The 17,902-nt window shown below is 37.0% G+C and overlaps 1 protein-coding gene across 3 annotated transcripts in view; it reads left to right on the forward strand.

Annotated features, from left to right (window-relative positions):
- HMMR (hyaluronan mediated motility receptor) overlaps positions 1–10,674 on the forward strand; it is a 40,259-nt gene extending 29,585 nt beyond the window's left edge. For all 3 annotated transcript variants that reach the window (XM_044388559.3, XM_026510922.4, XM_057312298.1), the window contains 6 exons: positions 1,781–1,927; positions 2,212–2,364; positions 2,468–2,567; positions 3,247–3,423; positions 8,766–8,928; positions 9,835–10,674. In XM_044388559.3, coding sequence (XP_044244494.3) covers positions 1,781–1,927; positions 2,212–2,364; positions 2,468–2,567; positions 3,247–3,423; positions 8,766–8,928; positions 9,835–9,854 — 760 coding nt within the window. In that variant the 3' untranslated portion in view covers positions 9,855–10,674. The remainder of the gene's footprint in view (positions 1–1,780; positions 1,928–2,211; positions 2,365–2,467; positions 2,568–3,246; positions 3,424–8,765; positions 8,929–9,834) is intronic.
- The last annotated feature ends 7,228 nt before the right edge of the window (positions 10,675–17,902 follow it).

Below are 17,902 nucleotides of genomic sequence, written 5' to 3' on the forward strand. Positions count from 1 at the left end.
CTATCCGGGGCGCCTGGGTGGCACAGCGGTTAAGCGCCTGCCTTCGGCTCAGGGCGTGATCCCGGCGTTATGGGATCGAGCCCCACATCGGGCTCCTCTGCTGGGAGCCTGCTCTTCCTCTCCCACTCCCCCTGCTTGTGTTCCCTCTCTCGCTGGCTGTCTCTATCTCTGTCAAATAAATAAATAAAATCTTTAAAAAAAAAAAAAAAAAAAGAATTTCTTTCTATCCAAGAACGTAAAGGTATTTCATTTTTTAAGTTTCATTTTTCCATCTAGAACAGATTTCTGTGTGTGCAGTGATAAAGGGATCAAATTTATTTTTGTTTTTCCATGTGAATAATCTGCATGTAATGTATATGTGTATGTATAATGTATATGTGTATATATATTTCTAATTTATATATCCAAGTATAAATATGAATTCTATTTTAATACTGTTTTCAACCCTGTGAAGGGATTGCCTTTCCTGCTACTTTGAAAAATTGTGCCTTGGGAAGTTTTTAGCCATTCCGTGACTTCACTCACCATCAGGATGCTAACAGCATTAAAATTTATTTATTCAAACCAAATCTTTTCTTTCAGCTTTCTACCCATATGTCCAGCTGCCTGCTTGACATCTCCAAGTAGACATCTCCCTACCGTGTAACATTAACCTGTCCGAAACAACTCTTGATTTTCTTTCTGTCTCTTTCTACCTCTCCCTCATTCCTTTTTATTTCAGTCAGTCACATCTCCCTCTTCCCAGCTTCTCATTCCATAAATCTGAGACTCTTCTTTAATCATTTTCTCTCCCTTTCTTCCAACATCCAACCTATTTCATAAAATTTGCAATTCTGCCTTCAAAAGAGATTTCACATCTTTCTATGGCCAAGTCCTTGGTCTAACCGTCCTTTACCACTCACCTGGGCTGATGTGCGTGCACCGCAGTGATGACCGGCCTCATGCCTCTGGCTTCTGCTCCGCATCTCTTCTTCATTACATTCCAGTCTCATCTCTTACTGCACTGTGTTCTACCTGCCTCAGAGCACATATGCAGCTTTTCCCTCTGAAACACTTTCACCTGAACCCTAGCTGACTTTGCTTTACCCATCACATCTCAGCCTAACTATAGGTTCAGAAAGGCCTTTTCTGAATCACCAAAAACAGTACGTTTCCCTGTTTTGCCAGCTTAAGGTGCTCTTTAGTTTTCTTTTCTTTTCTTTTTTTAAGATTTATTTATTTACTTATTTATGAGAGAGAGAGAGAGAGCGTGGGGGAGGGGCAAAGGAGAGGGCAAAGCAGACTCCTTGCTGAGCGGGGAGCCCTGTTGTGCTCCATCCCAGACTCAGATCATGACCTGAGCCAAAGGCAGGCATTTAACCAACTGAGCCACACAGGCGCCCCTCTAGTTTTCTTCATAACACAAATTTTATTGTACATATATTTTCCCATTTTTTTTGCGAAGACCTGGAGAGGCATTTCCCTGTCTTCCCCACAAGACCATAAATGTGACAGTAGGTGCAGGGATCATATATTTATTTGTTTTGGAGTAATTTTCATGTTTGATATACATAGTACACATAGTAGGCACTCAATTTTTTTTCTTTGAACAAACAGCATATGCCATATAAGCTCATTAATACTGACTTCAGAATACTGAATTTTTACCTGTGTAAATGCATAGTTTATAAGGTTTTGTTTGTGTTACCCTAAACTGTATAAAATATTAACTGAGCTGTATATTTATCATGCTTACACTAATTAGAAAAATCCTTCAACTTTTTATTTTCCTTTGAATAAGTTATAAAGCATTAACAGCTAGTGAGATAGAAGATCTTAAGCTGGAGAACTCATCACTTCAGGAAAAAGTGGCCAACGCCGAGAAAAGTGCAGAGGACATTCACCGTCAGATATTGGCAACTGAGAATGCAAATCAAGAATATGCAAGGTGTGTGGGAGAACTAAAACCTGCCCGTACTTGTAGCCTTAGAACCATTAAGATAACTTAATGTTGTTGAAAGCCAGCTACTAAGTGATGCAGGGAATTGTAATTTCATGACTTGCTTTGGGTGATCTTCAGTTGCAAATTAAGAGTTTACACAGTTAAAAAAAGTACAATTTGTGGAAAGTCCCTTGAGTTGTTTTGTTTCATTTATTTTTTTAAGTAAAAGAAAGGGAGAAAGTTATCAAATGGCTATAAAATATTTAGTGGACTCTTCTCTCAAACTCAAGGATGCTTCTAGATCTGCAGACCAAGTCAGCACTTAAAGAAGCAGAAATTAAAGAAATCACAGTCTCTTCTCATAAAAGAATAACTGATTTGCAGAACCAACTCAAGCAACAAGGTGAAGAGTCAAAGAAACAACTGGAAGAGGAAGAAGCAAGGTAATCTAGGTTTAGAACCTGACTGCCATATAACCTCAGTTATTTTTTCTAATACACTCTTTTCCTAATACACTATGTTTTTAAATTTGATTTCCCCTTACAGAAAAGCTGGAAAAGAAAACACACTGGCAGAGTTAACTGAGGAAATGAATAAGTGGCGTCTCCTTTATGAAGAACTATATAATAAAACAAAACCTTTTCAGGTTTGTCAGTTGAAACTATACTCACTTGTGTTTGTTTTTGGCATTCACTGTGTTCCCTGTCACAATCACCACAGTGACTTGATTTTTCTGAAAGATCATTTTGCTGTACATTTACAGTGCTAATTTAACTCCCTATTAAAGGAGACTTATAAATTTCTAAAAATTATTATGCATACATTTTTTGTGTCGTCTTTATAGGCTAATAATTACCTTCTAGTAAGAGACTTAATAGTTTAGAAGGCTCTCCTGATAAAATTTTTGATAATTTATGTTAATCCGTGATCCTTAATTTTGTTAGGATCTTTCCGTGTTTCTCAAATTAATTTACTGATCTTAAAATAAAAAAGGATAAATGCTAATCTCAGCACTTAAAAAAGTGGGAGGACAGTATTGGTTAGAATACGGTGATCCAGCTGATAGACGGATTAGGCTGGCTAGCTGACCTTCTTTCCCTGGTTCTTTCCCTCTGTTTTAGTGATCTGGGAAATGAAATACACAAAAGTTTTTTTAAAGAGTCTCACAGAATTTATGGAGAGCCCTGAGAATATGTCAGCATGATCTGTTTTCATCCATCGTTTGTTTTGTTTTTTTCTTTTTTTGTAATTGAGTTTCCTTTGTAGTTTATATGAGACAAGTAAATTTAACATTTCTAAGTCTATAAAAAAAAACTCTTTTTCAGCTACAACTGGATGCGTTTGAAGCAGAGAAACAGGCTTTGTTGAATGAACATGGTGCAGCTCAGGAACAACTAAATAAACTAAGAGATTCGTATGCTAAATTACTGGGTCATCAAAATCTAAAGCAAAAAATCAAGCATGTTGTGAAACTGAAAGATGAAAATAGCCAACTCAAATCGGTTTGTAAAATAACACTTTGTTCTATTGAAAGTATTTGGGTGGGGCATTTGTTATTCCAACTACAAAATTTAAGGAAGGACTTTGATATCAGAAAAAACTAAGTTTATAGAGGAACATCCATCTGAGAATTATGGATTTATTTTAGAGTGTCGACCAGATGGCTATTAATGTTCTCAGGTTTCCAACTACCTCATTAGTATATTGGAAATCACTAGTGTAATTGGAAGAGTTCGTAAAGCTTTACACATCCATTTCTATTTGCAAAATAGTAAAGTCCTTGGTATAAATAAATATCATAAAGATAAGCAGCATTCAAAAATAGTTTAAGCATTTAGAGCACCTGGCTGGCTCAGTTGGTAGAATGGGTGATTCTTGATCTCAGGGCCATGAGTTCAAGCCCACATTGGGCATAGAGATTACTTAAGAAAAAGATAGTTAAGCATTTAAGTTTTTCTTTTTAACAGCTTTATTAAGATATAATTCACATACCATACAATTCACCCATTTAAAGTATTCAACTCCGTGGTTTTTAGTACATTCGCAGATACACAATGATCTCCACAGTCAATTTTAGAACATTTTTGTCACCTCAAAATGGAACCCCTTACCTTTTAACTGTCATCTCCCTATCTCCTCATTCACTCCTCCCACCACTAATCTACTTTCTGTCTCTATAAATTTCCCTATTCTTAAATGTTTCCTATTTGTGCACTCAAATGATATGTGGTCTTTTGTGACTAGCTTCTTTTGATTAACAGTGTTTTCAAAGTTCGTCCATGTCATAGCATGTATCAGTATTTCATTCCTCTTTATGACCTAATATTTCATTGTGTGGATATGTCACATTTTATTTATCCATTTGTCAGTGATAGACATTTGACTTGTTTCCACCTTTGGGCTATTATGAATAATGCTACTATAAACATTCATGTACAAGTTTTTGTGTGGACATATGTTTTGGTTTATCTTGGGTTATACTTACAAGCAAAATTGCTTGGTAACTTGGTAACTTTATGTTTAATCATGTGAGGAATTATTTTGCAAAGCAGCTATATCTTTCTGTATTCCACCTGCCATATATGAGGGTTCCAGTTTTTCCACATCCTCACCAACATTTCTTTTTACCTGATTTTTTCATCCTGACCATACTAGTGGATGTGAAGAGATACCTAATTGTGGTTTTTGACTTGCATTTCCCTGATAACTAATTATGTTGACGATCTTTTTATGTGCTTATTGGCCATTTGTATATCTTTTCTGGAAGAACTTTCTATTCATGTCCTTTGCCCATTTTTAATTGGATTACTGTTTGTTTTTTTAATAAATTATGAAAGTTCTTTATATGTGTATGTTCCTTATCAGATGTATTACTTGAAAATATTTTCTCCCACTCTGTACATTTTCGTTTCACTTTCTTAATGATGTTCATTGAAGCACAATAGTTTTCTCCTTTGTTTCCTGTTCTTTGACATTTAACAAACCTTTGCCAAATCCTAGGTCATGAAGATTTATCTCTGTTTTCTTCTAAGAGTTTTACAGTTTTAGCTTTATATTTAGGTCATTGATCCATCTGAGAGTTTTATATACAGTGTGGGGTAAGGGTCCAGCTTTATTCTTTAGCATGTGGGTATCTAGTTGTGCTCATGCCATTTGTAAAGAGACTACTCTTTCTCCAGTGAATGGTCTTGACACCCTTGTTGAAAATCAGTTGACCGTTTATTTATGGTTCATTTCTAGACTCTCAAATGTATTTTTCATTTGATTGCTGTCTTGATTACTGTTGGTTTGTAATAAGTGCTAAAACCAGGAAGCGTGAATCATCCTACTTTCTCCTTTTTCAAGATTGTTTTGGCTATTCTGGGTCCCTTGCAATTCCATATGAATTCCAGAACCAGCTATTCAACTTTTATAAAGAAGTCATTTAAGATTCATATGGGAATTTTGTTGAGTGTGTAGATAAGCTTGGGGTATTGCCATCTTAACTATGTTACATCTTCTGATCCACAAACGTGAGATGTTTTTCCAATTATTTAGATGTTTAATTTCTTTCAACAATGTTTTGGCATTTTCAAAGTGTAAGTTTTGTACTTCTTTTGTTAATTTATTCCTAAGTATTTTATCCTTTTTAGTGTTATTGTATATGAAATTGTTTTCTTAATTTCATTTTTAGGTGGTTCATTGCAAGTGTATAGAAATCAGATTGATTTTTGTATACTGGTCTTGTATTCTTCAGTCTTGCTGAGCTCATTTATTTGTTGTAATAGTTTTTTAGTGGCTTCCTTAGGATTTTCTGTATAGAAGATCATTTGTAAATAGAGAATAGTTTTACTTCTCTTCTGACAATGTATTTGATTACTTTTTCTTGCCTAAGTTCCCTGGGTAGAACTTCCAGACAATGTTGAATAGAAGTGATATGAGTGAACATCCGTGTTTTGGTCCTGATTTGGGGGAAAACATTCATACTTTCACCATTAAGTTTGCTATTAGCTGTGGGTCTATCCTAGACACTCTTTATCAAGTTGAGAAAGTTTCCTTCTATTACTAGTTTTTTTAGTGTTTTTATCATGAAAATGTGTTAATTTTTGTCAAATGCCTTCTCTGTGTCTATGACATAATCACGTGACTTTATTCTATTGATATGATTTCTTAAATTAATTTCTTTTTTAAATTTATTTATTAAATTAACCTTGCATTTCTGATATATTTCACTTGGTCATGGTGTATAATTCCCTTTATATGTTGCTGGATTCACTTTGCTAATATTTGCTGAGGATTTTTTTCATCCATATCTCCAACAGATACTGGTCTATAGGTTTTGTTTTGTTTTTAAAGATTTTATTTATTTATTTGACAGCGGGAGGGCACAGGCAGGGGGAGCAGCAGAGGGAGAGGGAGAAGCAGGCCCCCCGTTGATCAGGGAGCCTGATGCGGGACTCAATCCCAGGACCCTGGGATCATGACCTGAGCCAAAGTCAGTCGCTTACACAGTTGAGCCACCCAGGCTCAGAAAATACGTAATATCTTTTCTGGCTTTGGTATCAAGGTAATGCTGACCTTATAAAATTAGTTGGGAAAGATTTTGTCTTTTTTACTTTTTGAAATAGTTTGTGAATAATTGGTATTGCTTCTTCACTGAATGTGCAATAGAATTCAGTATGAAGCCATCCGGACCTCAGTTTTCTTTGCGGGTAGTTTTCAATTACTATTCAATCTTTTCACTTCTTATGAGTCTATTCATATTGACTTTCTTTTTGAGAGAGTTTCAGTAGTTTGTGTCTTTCTAGGAATTTGTCCATTTCATTTAAGTTATCTGATTTATGGGTATATAACTGTTCATAGTACTTTTTTGTAATCTTTATAATTTTGGCAAGGTCAGTCATTATATTCCTCCTTTCATTTCTGATTCTAGTAATTTGAGTATTCTTACTTTTTTTTTTTTTTTTTTGGTTCCTTTAGTTCTGTAAAATATATTTATAATGGCTAGTTTAAAATCTTTTTTGGGGGGCGCCTGGGTGGCACAGCGGTTAAGCGCCTGCCTTCGGCTCAGGGCGTGATCCCGGCGTTATGGGATCGAGCCCCACATCAGGCTCCTCTGCTATGAGCCTGCTTCTTCCTCTCCCACTCCCCCTGCTTGTGTTCCCTCCTCGCTGGCTGTCTCTATCTCTGTCGTATAAATAAATAAAATCTTTAAAAAAAAAATATATATCTTTTTTGGATAAGTACAATATCTGGTTGTTCTTACAGGCAGTTTTTGTTCCCTACTTTTTTCCAGTGTATAGGTCATGCTTTCCTGTGTATTTGTACATTTTTGTCAGATAGTGGATATTTTAGATTACATATTATAGCACTTCTGGTGACAGCCCTCTCCTAGGCCTGTTGTTTTCTTGTTCATTTGTTGTTATTGGCTGGATTGTGCCAGTGAATTCTATTCCTTCTCTCCACCCCCAGTAGTGTTGTGCCTCTGATGTTGCTAATATGCCCACAGTCACCCTGGCATGACACTGATTTTGGTAGGGCTGTCTTCCTTTACTTCCCTGATCACTTGTTAAACTCTGCTAGTTGCTAGAGAACTAGTTGCTTATTGTTCTTTTATTTTCATCAGTGCCCTGGAGTTTGCTCTACAAACTCACCCAATTAAATTCTGGCTCTTTCATTGGAATTGTGTCTGAGGTCAGTGATTATATTCTGACTCCAGAAGGGCTGCTCCCAGCTGTCTTATTCACCAGTTTTAAACCTACAGTTCAGCCTATATTTTGAATCACCTCCCAGTTCCCTTACACCACTTGCTCTACTGTTATTCACAGCACCCTTCAGCTTGAACTTCTATCAATTCTGTTCCAAGTGAAATCAGCCCCTTTGGCAAGAAGTTAGGACCTATGCATTTTATAGTCTACTTCGCCCCCCCACCCCCCGCCCAATTAAATCTCTGAGACAGGGCTCTGGAGCTGAAGTTGGAGAAAATGGCAAGCTTTTCTCTGAGTGACACATCTGGTCTAGGAACGGAGTGCTTGGCAGACTTGGAGGGAAAGGGGAACAGCCTGAGGTTCTCTAAGCTTGCCTTTCCTGGCATGGTATCATCACCTCATGAGCCAGGGCAAAGGTGATCAGGGTCCCAGCATTTTCAGCACACAGCTCCTAAGTTAGAGCCCTTTGTTCTACGGAAGAAAGGATCCTTCACCTCTCAGCCACATTTACTTGGGACATAGCCTCAGCAACAGGTAGCTGAGGGTGAGATGAGAAATGCTGATGTCCTATTCCTGGCAGGAAAAGCCTCTGAGTGGGTGCTGGGGGAAGAGAGGGCCCCATATTCTTAACTGTAGCTGTCTGGTGTAAGGTTTTCACCTTGCTAAACTGGGAGCTGAGAAAAAGGAGCAGGGTTCCTTTTCAAATACCACAGACCCTTGCCTTTTTTTACCATATTTTTCTAGAATTGCTTGAGTATATGTTTCTTCATTGACGGTTTTGCCTTAGGACCATTTTTATAGACTTTAAATGGTTGGCTTTTTATAATTTTTAGTTTTACTAGGAAGCCGGTTAGTGGAGCTTTTCCTGCTGTCACGCCAGAGGTTGACTTCTGCATTTAATTTGGAGATGAATTTTTATCAGAAACATAGCTTTGTAACTGTAGAGTGGCAAGAAGATTTAAATGTCTCATTATCTCCTTTGTGACAGCCCTTCAGAGTCATTTTGTAACTTGTAGTCTTAAAGCCTGTATCTAGTAGTGATTTTTGCCTTTTGGTTTGGTACATGAGCAACTTTGGAATTTGTCAGTAACATGGATAACACATTTCGCCAACATGAACTTTAATTATTGTTTATTGTCTATATTTTTCATACACAGGAGGTGTCAAAACTCCGCTCTCAGCTTGCTAAAAGAAAACAAAGTGAGACAAAACTTCAGGAGGAATTGAATAAAGTTCTTGGTATCAAACACTTTGATCCTTCAAAGGCTTTTCTTCATGAAAGCAAAGAAAATTTTGCTCTCAAAACACCATTGAAAGAAGGTAAGAAATTAATAAATGTATAGGTGACATCTTCCTTTGGATTTGCTTTCACAACATTTCACAAGTTATCCATTTTTATGAACTGTGAGAATTCTTTGACAATTTCTGATGTACAAAATCCATACTAAGATTTTTGTGTAAAATGCCTTTTCTTTCCTCCTTCCGTACCCTCTATTTTCCACATATCTAGATCCCACCTCCGAGCCCAGTTCAGGTCCCATCTTCCTTGAAGCCTTGTCTGACTTTTTTGCTCCTACCTACCCACCCAACCCCACCCCACCCCCAGAATTGTTCCCTCTATCATACCCTTAAAATTTTAACCTAAATGTCGAATTTGTAGTTGTGGAGAAATAAAGTTTTCTCTTTTGACTATGAATCTTTTTATATTTGACAATAAATCAAAATTGGTTGAGATGGTGAATGAAGAAATATAATTATGTGGGGCACATGGCTGGCTCAGTTAGAAGAGCAGGCAACTCTTGATCTCAGGGTCATGAGTTCGAGCCCCACATTGGGTATAGAGATTACTTAAATAAATAAAACTTTAAAAAATTTAAGAGGCACCTGTGTGAGTCAGTAGGTTAAGCGTCTGCTTCAACTCAGGTCATGATCACAGGGTCCTGGGATCAAGCCCCCCCCATAGGGCTCCTTGCTCAGCTGGGAGCTTGATTCTCCCTTTCCCTCAGCATGCCGCTCCCCCTACTTGTGCTGTCAAATAAATAAAATATTTTTTAAAAAATATAAAAATTAAAAAAATAATTTGAAATTGAAAAAAAAAGAAATGTGATTATGCTACAGAATGTAACATGCATATAGAAGATAGGAAATGCCTGTTTTTAGTTTATAATGACTGATAGATTCGTTTTAACTTAGAATACTAATACCTCTTTTTAATAATTCTTCCAGGCAATACAAACTGCTGTTGAGCTCCTGTGGAGTTTCAAGAATGAATCAAGTAAACATCTGAAAGACCTGTTAAAGATTATTTCATTCTTATTATTTTTATTATTATTGTTGCTGTTATTATTATGTTTGTAATGAATATTTTTAATGTATTTAATATTAACTTCCTATTTTTAGGTATGTGAAGGGAAGTTCAATATTTTTTACCAGTATGACTTCTGACATTTTATTTTCTATTGTCTGTACCTCCTCCTTGATGCTTACCTTTATCACCTCATTGTAAACCTTCTTGCTGGCTTTCCAACTTACAACTCATCCCATCCAATCAATATTCCTTTAAAAATTTGTCAGATTATTATTTCCCTACTCTGAAACCTTAGATGGTTTCAAGATTCTAATCTGTAGGTTTTTTAGTTTGATACCAGAGGGCTATTCTAATCTGAACCTCTTAAGCTAGACTAAAACACCTTGGCTTGTTCTTGCCTCTACTTGGATTGTCTAATAATTTTCATTCTGTCGTATCCATCATCCATTTATCCAGTTCAAATAAGAAATAAGGATATGTCTAACTCCATAGTAATCTCTTTGTCTCCTATCAGAGTCACTGAGTTGGTCAGTAATTTGTAGATTCCTAGATTCCATATCAATCCTACTAAATTAAAATCTGGAGTTTAGCCTGAAAATCTACATTTTTAACAAACTGTGCAGTCAGTTGTTAGATACACTAAAAAATCTGGGAAACTATCCTCAAGAGAATTTGTCTTAGAGTTCTTGGCATCTGACTACTGGCTGGTTGATTGATATTTGTATAATATGAAATAAAACCACACATTAAGTCATTTACCCCATTATTCAAATTGTATTATATTAAGTTATATTAATGGTTCTATTTAAGGTCTATTTCTTATCTCTGCTCTCCTCTCCCTACCTTGTACCCAGAATCACACATGGTAGTATATTATTTAGAAAGTGGTGATTCTTCATCTAAAATAACTAATTTACAAAGTTGGTATGCTATTATAAGCTACAAGTTCAGAAGAAATGTAGAAATTAGAAAAAAATGCACTTCAAATGTAAAGACAAAAATAGGTGAAAAGTAGAGGTGTTTTGTTTTTCGATTTTATTTATTTATTTGAAAAGAGTGAGCAAGAAAGGGGCAGAAGGAGGGGAGAAGCAGGGAGCCCAATGTGAGGCTCAATCCCAGGAACCTGAGATCATGACCTGAGCTGAAGGCAGAAGCCTAACCAACTGAGCCACCCAAGTGCCCCATAAAACAGTGTTAAAAGATATACCATGCTGAGGCATGACATCAGCAAGATGACAGAATAGAAGACTTGGACCTTCCTCCCCACCCATAAACATACCGAGTTAGCAGTAATACACAGACAAATTCCCTTTGTGAGCAATCCAGAAACTAGTTGAGAGTGCCAGGAATATAAGTAGGGATCGGATAGTGTCTTCAACAAATGGTGTTGGGAAAACTGGATATCTAATTGCAAAACAATGAACCATACCCAAAAAAATCATCTCAAAGATCTTAAACTATAAAACAGCTAGAAGAAAATATGATAGGAAAGCTTCATGACATTGGTCTTGGCAGTGATTTCTTGGTTATGATACCAAAAGTCAACAAAAGCAAAACTGGACAAGTGGGGCTTTGTTTTTTTTTTTCTGCATAACAAACTAACAACAGTGAAAAGAACCTGCAGAATTCAAGAAAATAATTGCAAACTGTATATCAAAGGGGTTAATTTCCAAGATGTATAAGGAACTACAACTCAATAGCAAAAAAAAATAATAACCTGATGTAAAATGGGCAAATAATTTGAATAGATACTTCTCCAAAGAAGACACACAAGTGTCAAACAGCTATAGGAAAAGATGCTCAGAGTCATTAGTCATCAGGGAATTGCACATCAAAATCAAACAGGTATATCACTTTACCCCTGTTAGGATGGCTATTATCAAAACAAAGAGAGAGAGAGAGAAAAGTGTTGGCAAGGTCATGGAAGCATTGGAACCCTTGTACATTGTTGGTGAGAATGTAAAATAGTGCAGCCACTGTGGAAAATAGTATAGAGGTTCCTCAAAAAATTTGAAATAGAATTACTATATAATTCAGGAATCCCATTCCTGAGTATTTATCCAAAAGAATTGAAATGAGAATTACAAAGAGATACTTGCACTTCCATATTCATTGCAGCATTATTCACGATAGCCAAGGTGTGGAAACAACTTAAATGTCCCATGACAGATGAATGGATAAAGAAAATACAGTGGAATATTATTTGGCCTTAAAAAAGGAAGGAAATCCTGCCATATGCAACAATATGGGTGAACCCTAAGGATATTATGCTAAGCAAAATAAATCACAGAAAGACAAATACTACATGTGTTTCTACTTACATGAGTTATCTAAAATTGTTAAAATCATAGAAGCAGAGAGCAGAATGGTGGTGGCCAGAGGTTGGGTGGATGGGGAAATGGAGAATGTTTAATCCAGTCATACAAGATGAGTAAGTTCTAAAGATCTGTTCTACAATACCATGCCTATAGTTAAAAACACTGTATCTTGCACTCAAAATTTATTAAGAGTTAATCTGTTACATGGTCTTACCACAAATTAAAAAAAAAAAAAAAGGCAGGATAATGTAAATTAAAAACAAAAAACTAGAGTGGCTATATTAAGAACAAATAAGACATATTTCAGAGCAAAGAATATAACCAAGGATATAAAGAAGTTCATTTCATAATGATAAATGGGTCATATCATTAGGAGGACAGATCTAAACAAAGCACCCACTAATAGTTTCAAAATACATAAATCAAAAATTGATAGATTTGCGGGGAGAAATAGAAGAATCTGTAATTATAGTTAGAGATATCAATAACCTCCCTCTGGGGCACATAGGAGGCTCAGTTGATTAAGTGTCTGGCTCTAGATCTCAGCTCAGGTTTTGATCTCAGGGTCGTGAGTTCAAGCCCAGTGTTGCGGGGCAGCGGGGGGGAATAGCCTCCTTCAATAAGTGGCAGAACAAGTATACAGAAAATCAGAAAGGATATTGAAGATTTGAACAATACTCTGAACCAGCTTAATTAGATTGACATTTATAAAAATACTACCCAACAACAGGAGAATATACATTCTTTTTATGTAAACATACAAAATTTACCATATTAACTATATCCTGGGCCACAAAACAAGTTCTCAGTGTAAATGGATTCCAATCATACCTGATATATTCTCTTACACAATGGAATTAATTTACAAATAACAGATCTCGGGGGGCGCCTGGGTGGCTCAGTCCTTAAGCATCTGCCTTCAGCTCAGGGCATGATCTCAGAGTCCTGGGATCGAGCCCCGCATTGGGCTCATGCTCCGCTGGGAGCCTGCTTCTTCCTCTCCCACTCCCCCTGCTTGTGTTCCCTCTCTTGCTGGCTGTCTCTCTCTCTAATAAATAAATCTTAAAAAAAAAAAAATCTCTGGAAAACCCATAGATAGTTGGGAGATTAAATAATGCATTTCTAAATAAGCCATGGGTCAATGAAAAAGTCAAAAAGCAAATTAGAAACTATTTCAAAGAGAATCAAAATGAAGACACAATGTATCAAAATGTACGGAATGCTGCTAAAGCAGATTAGAGCAAAATATCTCACTGAGTGCCTATATTTCAAAAGAAGAAAGATCGCAAATCAATGCCCTCAGCTTTTAATTTAGGAATAAGAAACAGAAGAGCAACTTAAACCCAAACTAAGTAGAGGAAAAGGAATATTAAAGATCAGAGCAGAAATCAATAAACTAGAAAAACAGAAAAATAATAGAGGAAAGTCAATGAAAGTTTATTTATTGAGATAAATAAAATTGGTAAACCTCTAGCTAGACTGATTAGGAAAAAAGCTACCAATATTAGGAATAAGAGAGTTATTATTTTTGTGATGAATATATTTACTGCCTTAATTATGGTGATGGTTTTATGGGTGTGTGTGTGTGTGTGTGTGTGTGTGTGTGTGTCAAAACATCAAATTGTCTATCTTTAATATATACAGTTTATTTTATGTCACTTATACCTCAATAAAGCTCTTAAGACAAAACAGTTTATTCCCAAACTAAAGTCTTAAATGTTGAGATTATTCTTTGGACTACCGGTTTAAAATGGATTTATTTATGAAGACATGTTTCTTTTTGTGTGTATTATTTTTTTGTTATTTTTATTCATGTTATTTATGTTATTATTATTATTATTCATTTTAAATGAAGTTAGGTTGCGCTCTTGCACTTTTTAAAAAAAATTTGAGTTTCGTGAGGAGGTTTTCAGAATTTTTTTTAATCATTAATGGAAGAAAATTCTTTAAGGGAAGAAAATATGCCCTTGTTAAAATTGCATTTTCTAAAAAGAATATAAACAATTTGAAGCTAATAATTTCTTCCCTTTTGAGATTATGAAGAAAATGGAATAGCGTATTAGGAGAAATCTTTGGTACCACGTGTGTAATGGCTTCAGACTGAGAAGGTTGAGTCCCAAACTTTATTTTTTGTCCTCTCCTAACCCCCATCATCCCCAGCATTATAATCCTTCAAGTATGATATAAATATCTTTATCTCATTAAATAAAATACCATAGTAGATATTTGAAACAGTTTTAAAATGTATTCCCAGCATTTTGCTAAAACTACCTTAGAGTAGCTTCTGAGAAGTTTCTAATCTTGAAAGGCCACATATTGGAAAGTGTTTATGGTTAAGGCCTAATGAAGATTTACAGATACTCAGCTCCTAAAGACTGGGCTGCTGATCTAGGGCTTAAGTAATCGAGTTGGTCTCAATTTTCCTCCTATTGCAGATAATATTTTTTTTAAGATTTTATTTTTTTTTTTTTAAAGATTTTATTTATTTATTCGACAGAGATAGAGACAGCCAGCGAGAAAGGAACACAAGCAGGGGGAGTGGGAGAGGAAGAAGCAGGCCCAAAGCAGAGGAGCCTGATGTGGGGCTCAATCCCAGAACGCCGGGATCATGCCCTGAGCCGAAGGCAGACGCTTAACCGCTGTGCCACCCAGGCGCCCCTAAGATTTTATTTATTAGAGAGAGAGAAGGAGCAGGGGGAAGAAGGAGAAGGAGAAGCAGACTCCCTCCTGAGTGTCGAGCCTGATACACGGCGCTCAATCCCAAGACCCTGAGATGATGACCTGAGCCAAAGTTAGATGTTTAACTGACTGAACCACCCAGGTACCCCACAGATAATATTTTCTAAAGATGGTCACACTACCCTCTCCCACCCAACATGCTCTTCTTCAATGTGACCTTGACACTTTTCCATTGGGAGCTTATCTGTTCCTCCCGCCCCATGAGGCTGGGAAGGGCCTATAACAACGGTGGAAGTGGCACTACACAACTTCAGTAGCTAACTCATCTCTATTAGTGTTATCGCCGCTATAACAAATTAACACAAATTTAGTGGCTTTCAAGAACGCAAATTTATTATCCAACAATTCTAAGGTCAAATATCTAAAATGAAGAGTGCCTGGGTGGCTCAGTCAATTGAGCGTCTGCCTTTGGCTCAGGTCATGATACTGGGTCCTGGGATTGAGGTGCGCGTCGGTCTCACTACTCGGCAGGAGCCTGCTTCTCCCTCTCCTCGCCACTTGTGCTCTCTCTCGCTATCTCTGTCACTGTCTCTTTCTCTCAAATAAATAAAATCTTTTTAAAAAAAAAAAAAAGTCTAAAATGAGTGTTATGGGGCTAAAATCTAGGTATTGGTGGGGCTACCTTCCTTCCAGAGGCTCCATGGACAAATCCGTTCTTTTTTTTTTTTTTAACAATTTTTTAAATTTATTTATTTGAAAGAGAGTGGCGGCAGGGAGTCGGGTGACGGGCAGAGGAAGAAAATCTGAAGCAGCCTCCCCACTGAGCACAGAACCCCGCTCAGGGCTCAATCTCACGACCTTGAGATTGTGACCTGAGCCAAAATCAAGAGTTGGACATTTAACTGACTGAGCCTGCCAGGTGCCCCCTGTCTTTTCTAACTTCCAGTGACCGCCTACATTCCTTGGCCCATAGCCCCTTCCTCCATCTTCAAAGCATATCACTCCAACTTCTGCTTCTGTTGTCACACCTTTCTTATTCTGACCCTCCCCCTTCCCTCTTCCCTTTTGATTATATTGGACCCACACACATCATCAAACTCTCTAATAACATCTGCAAAATTCCTTTTGTCATGTAAGGTAATAGCCACAAATTTCAGAGATTAGGATGCAGACATCTTTGAGGGAGCCATTATTTTGTTAACCACAGTCATCAAAGATGATATAGCATTTCTGTGCTGTTCTTGGACACTCACTCTTGGAATCCAGCCATCTTCAGTTGATTCCCTGCCTTAAAGCCAACTGCCCCAGGTGATGTCGAGCAGCAGTGAATGGCCTGGGCTGAGCCCTGCCCAAATTACAGATTGGTGGGCAAAATAAATAACATCAAATATGACAATAATTGATCCTAAAATTCTTACCAGACCACCTTCTGTTTAATTCACTTTACTACTTAGATGTAATGGTTCACTACTCTATCTTTCCATTTATTTCCTGTCACCTTCCCATTAAAATTCAACACTGCACAAATTCAACTGCCTGCATCTCATGATTTTGTACCAGGCTGTTGAAAAGCACTACATAAAATCCTCTAACATCAAAGTTAGTAGCCATGGCAAGGTCCCGCTTTCTAACCTTAACTAGGCTCTTGAAGTCACCAACAATCCTGTGTTTCTTTTTCGTTCCCACTTTTTTTTTTACGTAGGCTCCATACCAAACATGGGGCTTAAATTCACAACACTGAGAGTCGAATGCTGTACTGACTTGAGTCAGCCAGGGGCCCCTCTTTCCCATTTTTAATTTTTCTCAAACCTCGGACTTCAGCCCCACCTGTAGCCAATGAGAACTACTTCTATTTCACAAAGAAAATAGAAATAATCAATGGTGGGATGTCTACAAAATACAGGTTATTCAATAAGCAGTTTGGGGATAACTGGCATTCCATATGGGGGAAGAATTTGTATCTGTCATCTCACTTTCAAACCAAAAATAAATTACCAATTTAAATTAAAACAAACAAACAAACAGGGGCACCTGCCTGGCTCAGTTGGTTAAGGACCTGCCTTTGGCTCAGGTCGCGATCGCAGGTCCTGGGATCAAGTCCTGCATTGGGCTCCTTGCATAGTGGAGAGTCTGCTTCTCTCTCTCCCTCTACCCTTCCCCCCACTCGTTCTCTCTCTCTTTCTCTCTCTCTCAAATAGTTAAATAAAATCTTTTTTAAAAATCCTATAATCATAGTACACAATAATGTGTCTTCATAATTTCAAAATGGGGAGATTTTCTAAAGAAGATTGAAGCCACAAAATATAGCTGTGATTTCATAAAAAGTAAAAGAATCCAAATGGAGAAAAATTCCAGTCAACTGACAAGCACATATGACAGGCAAAGCAAATTTCTTCTGATTAGAGAGTTTTATAAATTAAGGATAACACCAAATGTCCAAAAGTAGGCAAGATCTATGCAGACAGAACCTAGAAGAAACGCAGATGTTCTTTATTTTGGAAAGGATAATCTGACTCATCATCCAAGAAATGCAAAGTAAAATGAAACACCAACATTTCTATATCAGATTAACAATGATCAGAAACTATGATGATACACTATAGATATATCACTATGTAAAAATCAACTGGACAGTATCTGCTAAAGTAAAAAACCATGGGCCCTTTGATCCAGAAATTTTTCTCCCAGGACTTTGTCTTTCAGGCGTCTGTACAAAGACTTCAGTGTAAGAATGTCCCCTACAAAATTGTTCAGAAGCAAAAGGTGATGCAGGTCCTTGATTAGCTAAGTAGTTAAGATCTTGGTTTGCAAAGTACTTAGTGATCTCGCAGGAGTTTCCAACCCCTTCCAGGTCAGGTCAGGAGGTGAGTACTAAGCTAGGACCTGAAAAAATGGGTAGGAGTGTCAGGTAAAGAGCATCAGGGATATGAGGATTCAGTGGAAATGTATTATCAAATGGGAAGGTAAGAGAGTTTGCCCCATTTGATAA

The sequence above is a fragment of the Ursus arctos genome, unplaced genomic scaffold (assembly GCF_023065955.2).
Source record: "Ursus arctos isolate Adak ecotype North America unplaced genomic scaffold, UrsArc2.0 scaffold_15, whole genome shotgun sequence".
NCBI lineage: Eukaryota > Metazoa > Chordata > Mammalia > Carnivora > Ursidae > Ursus > Ursus arctos.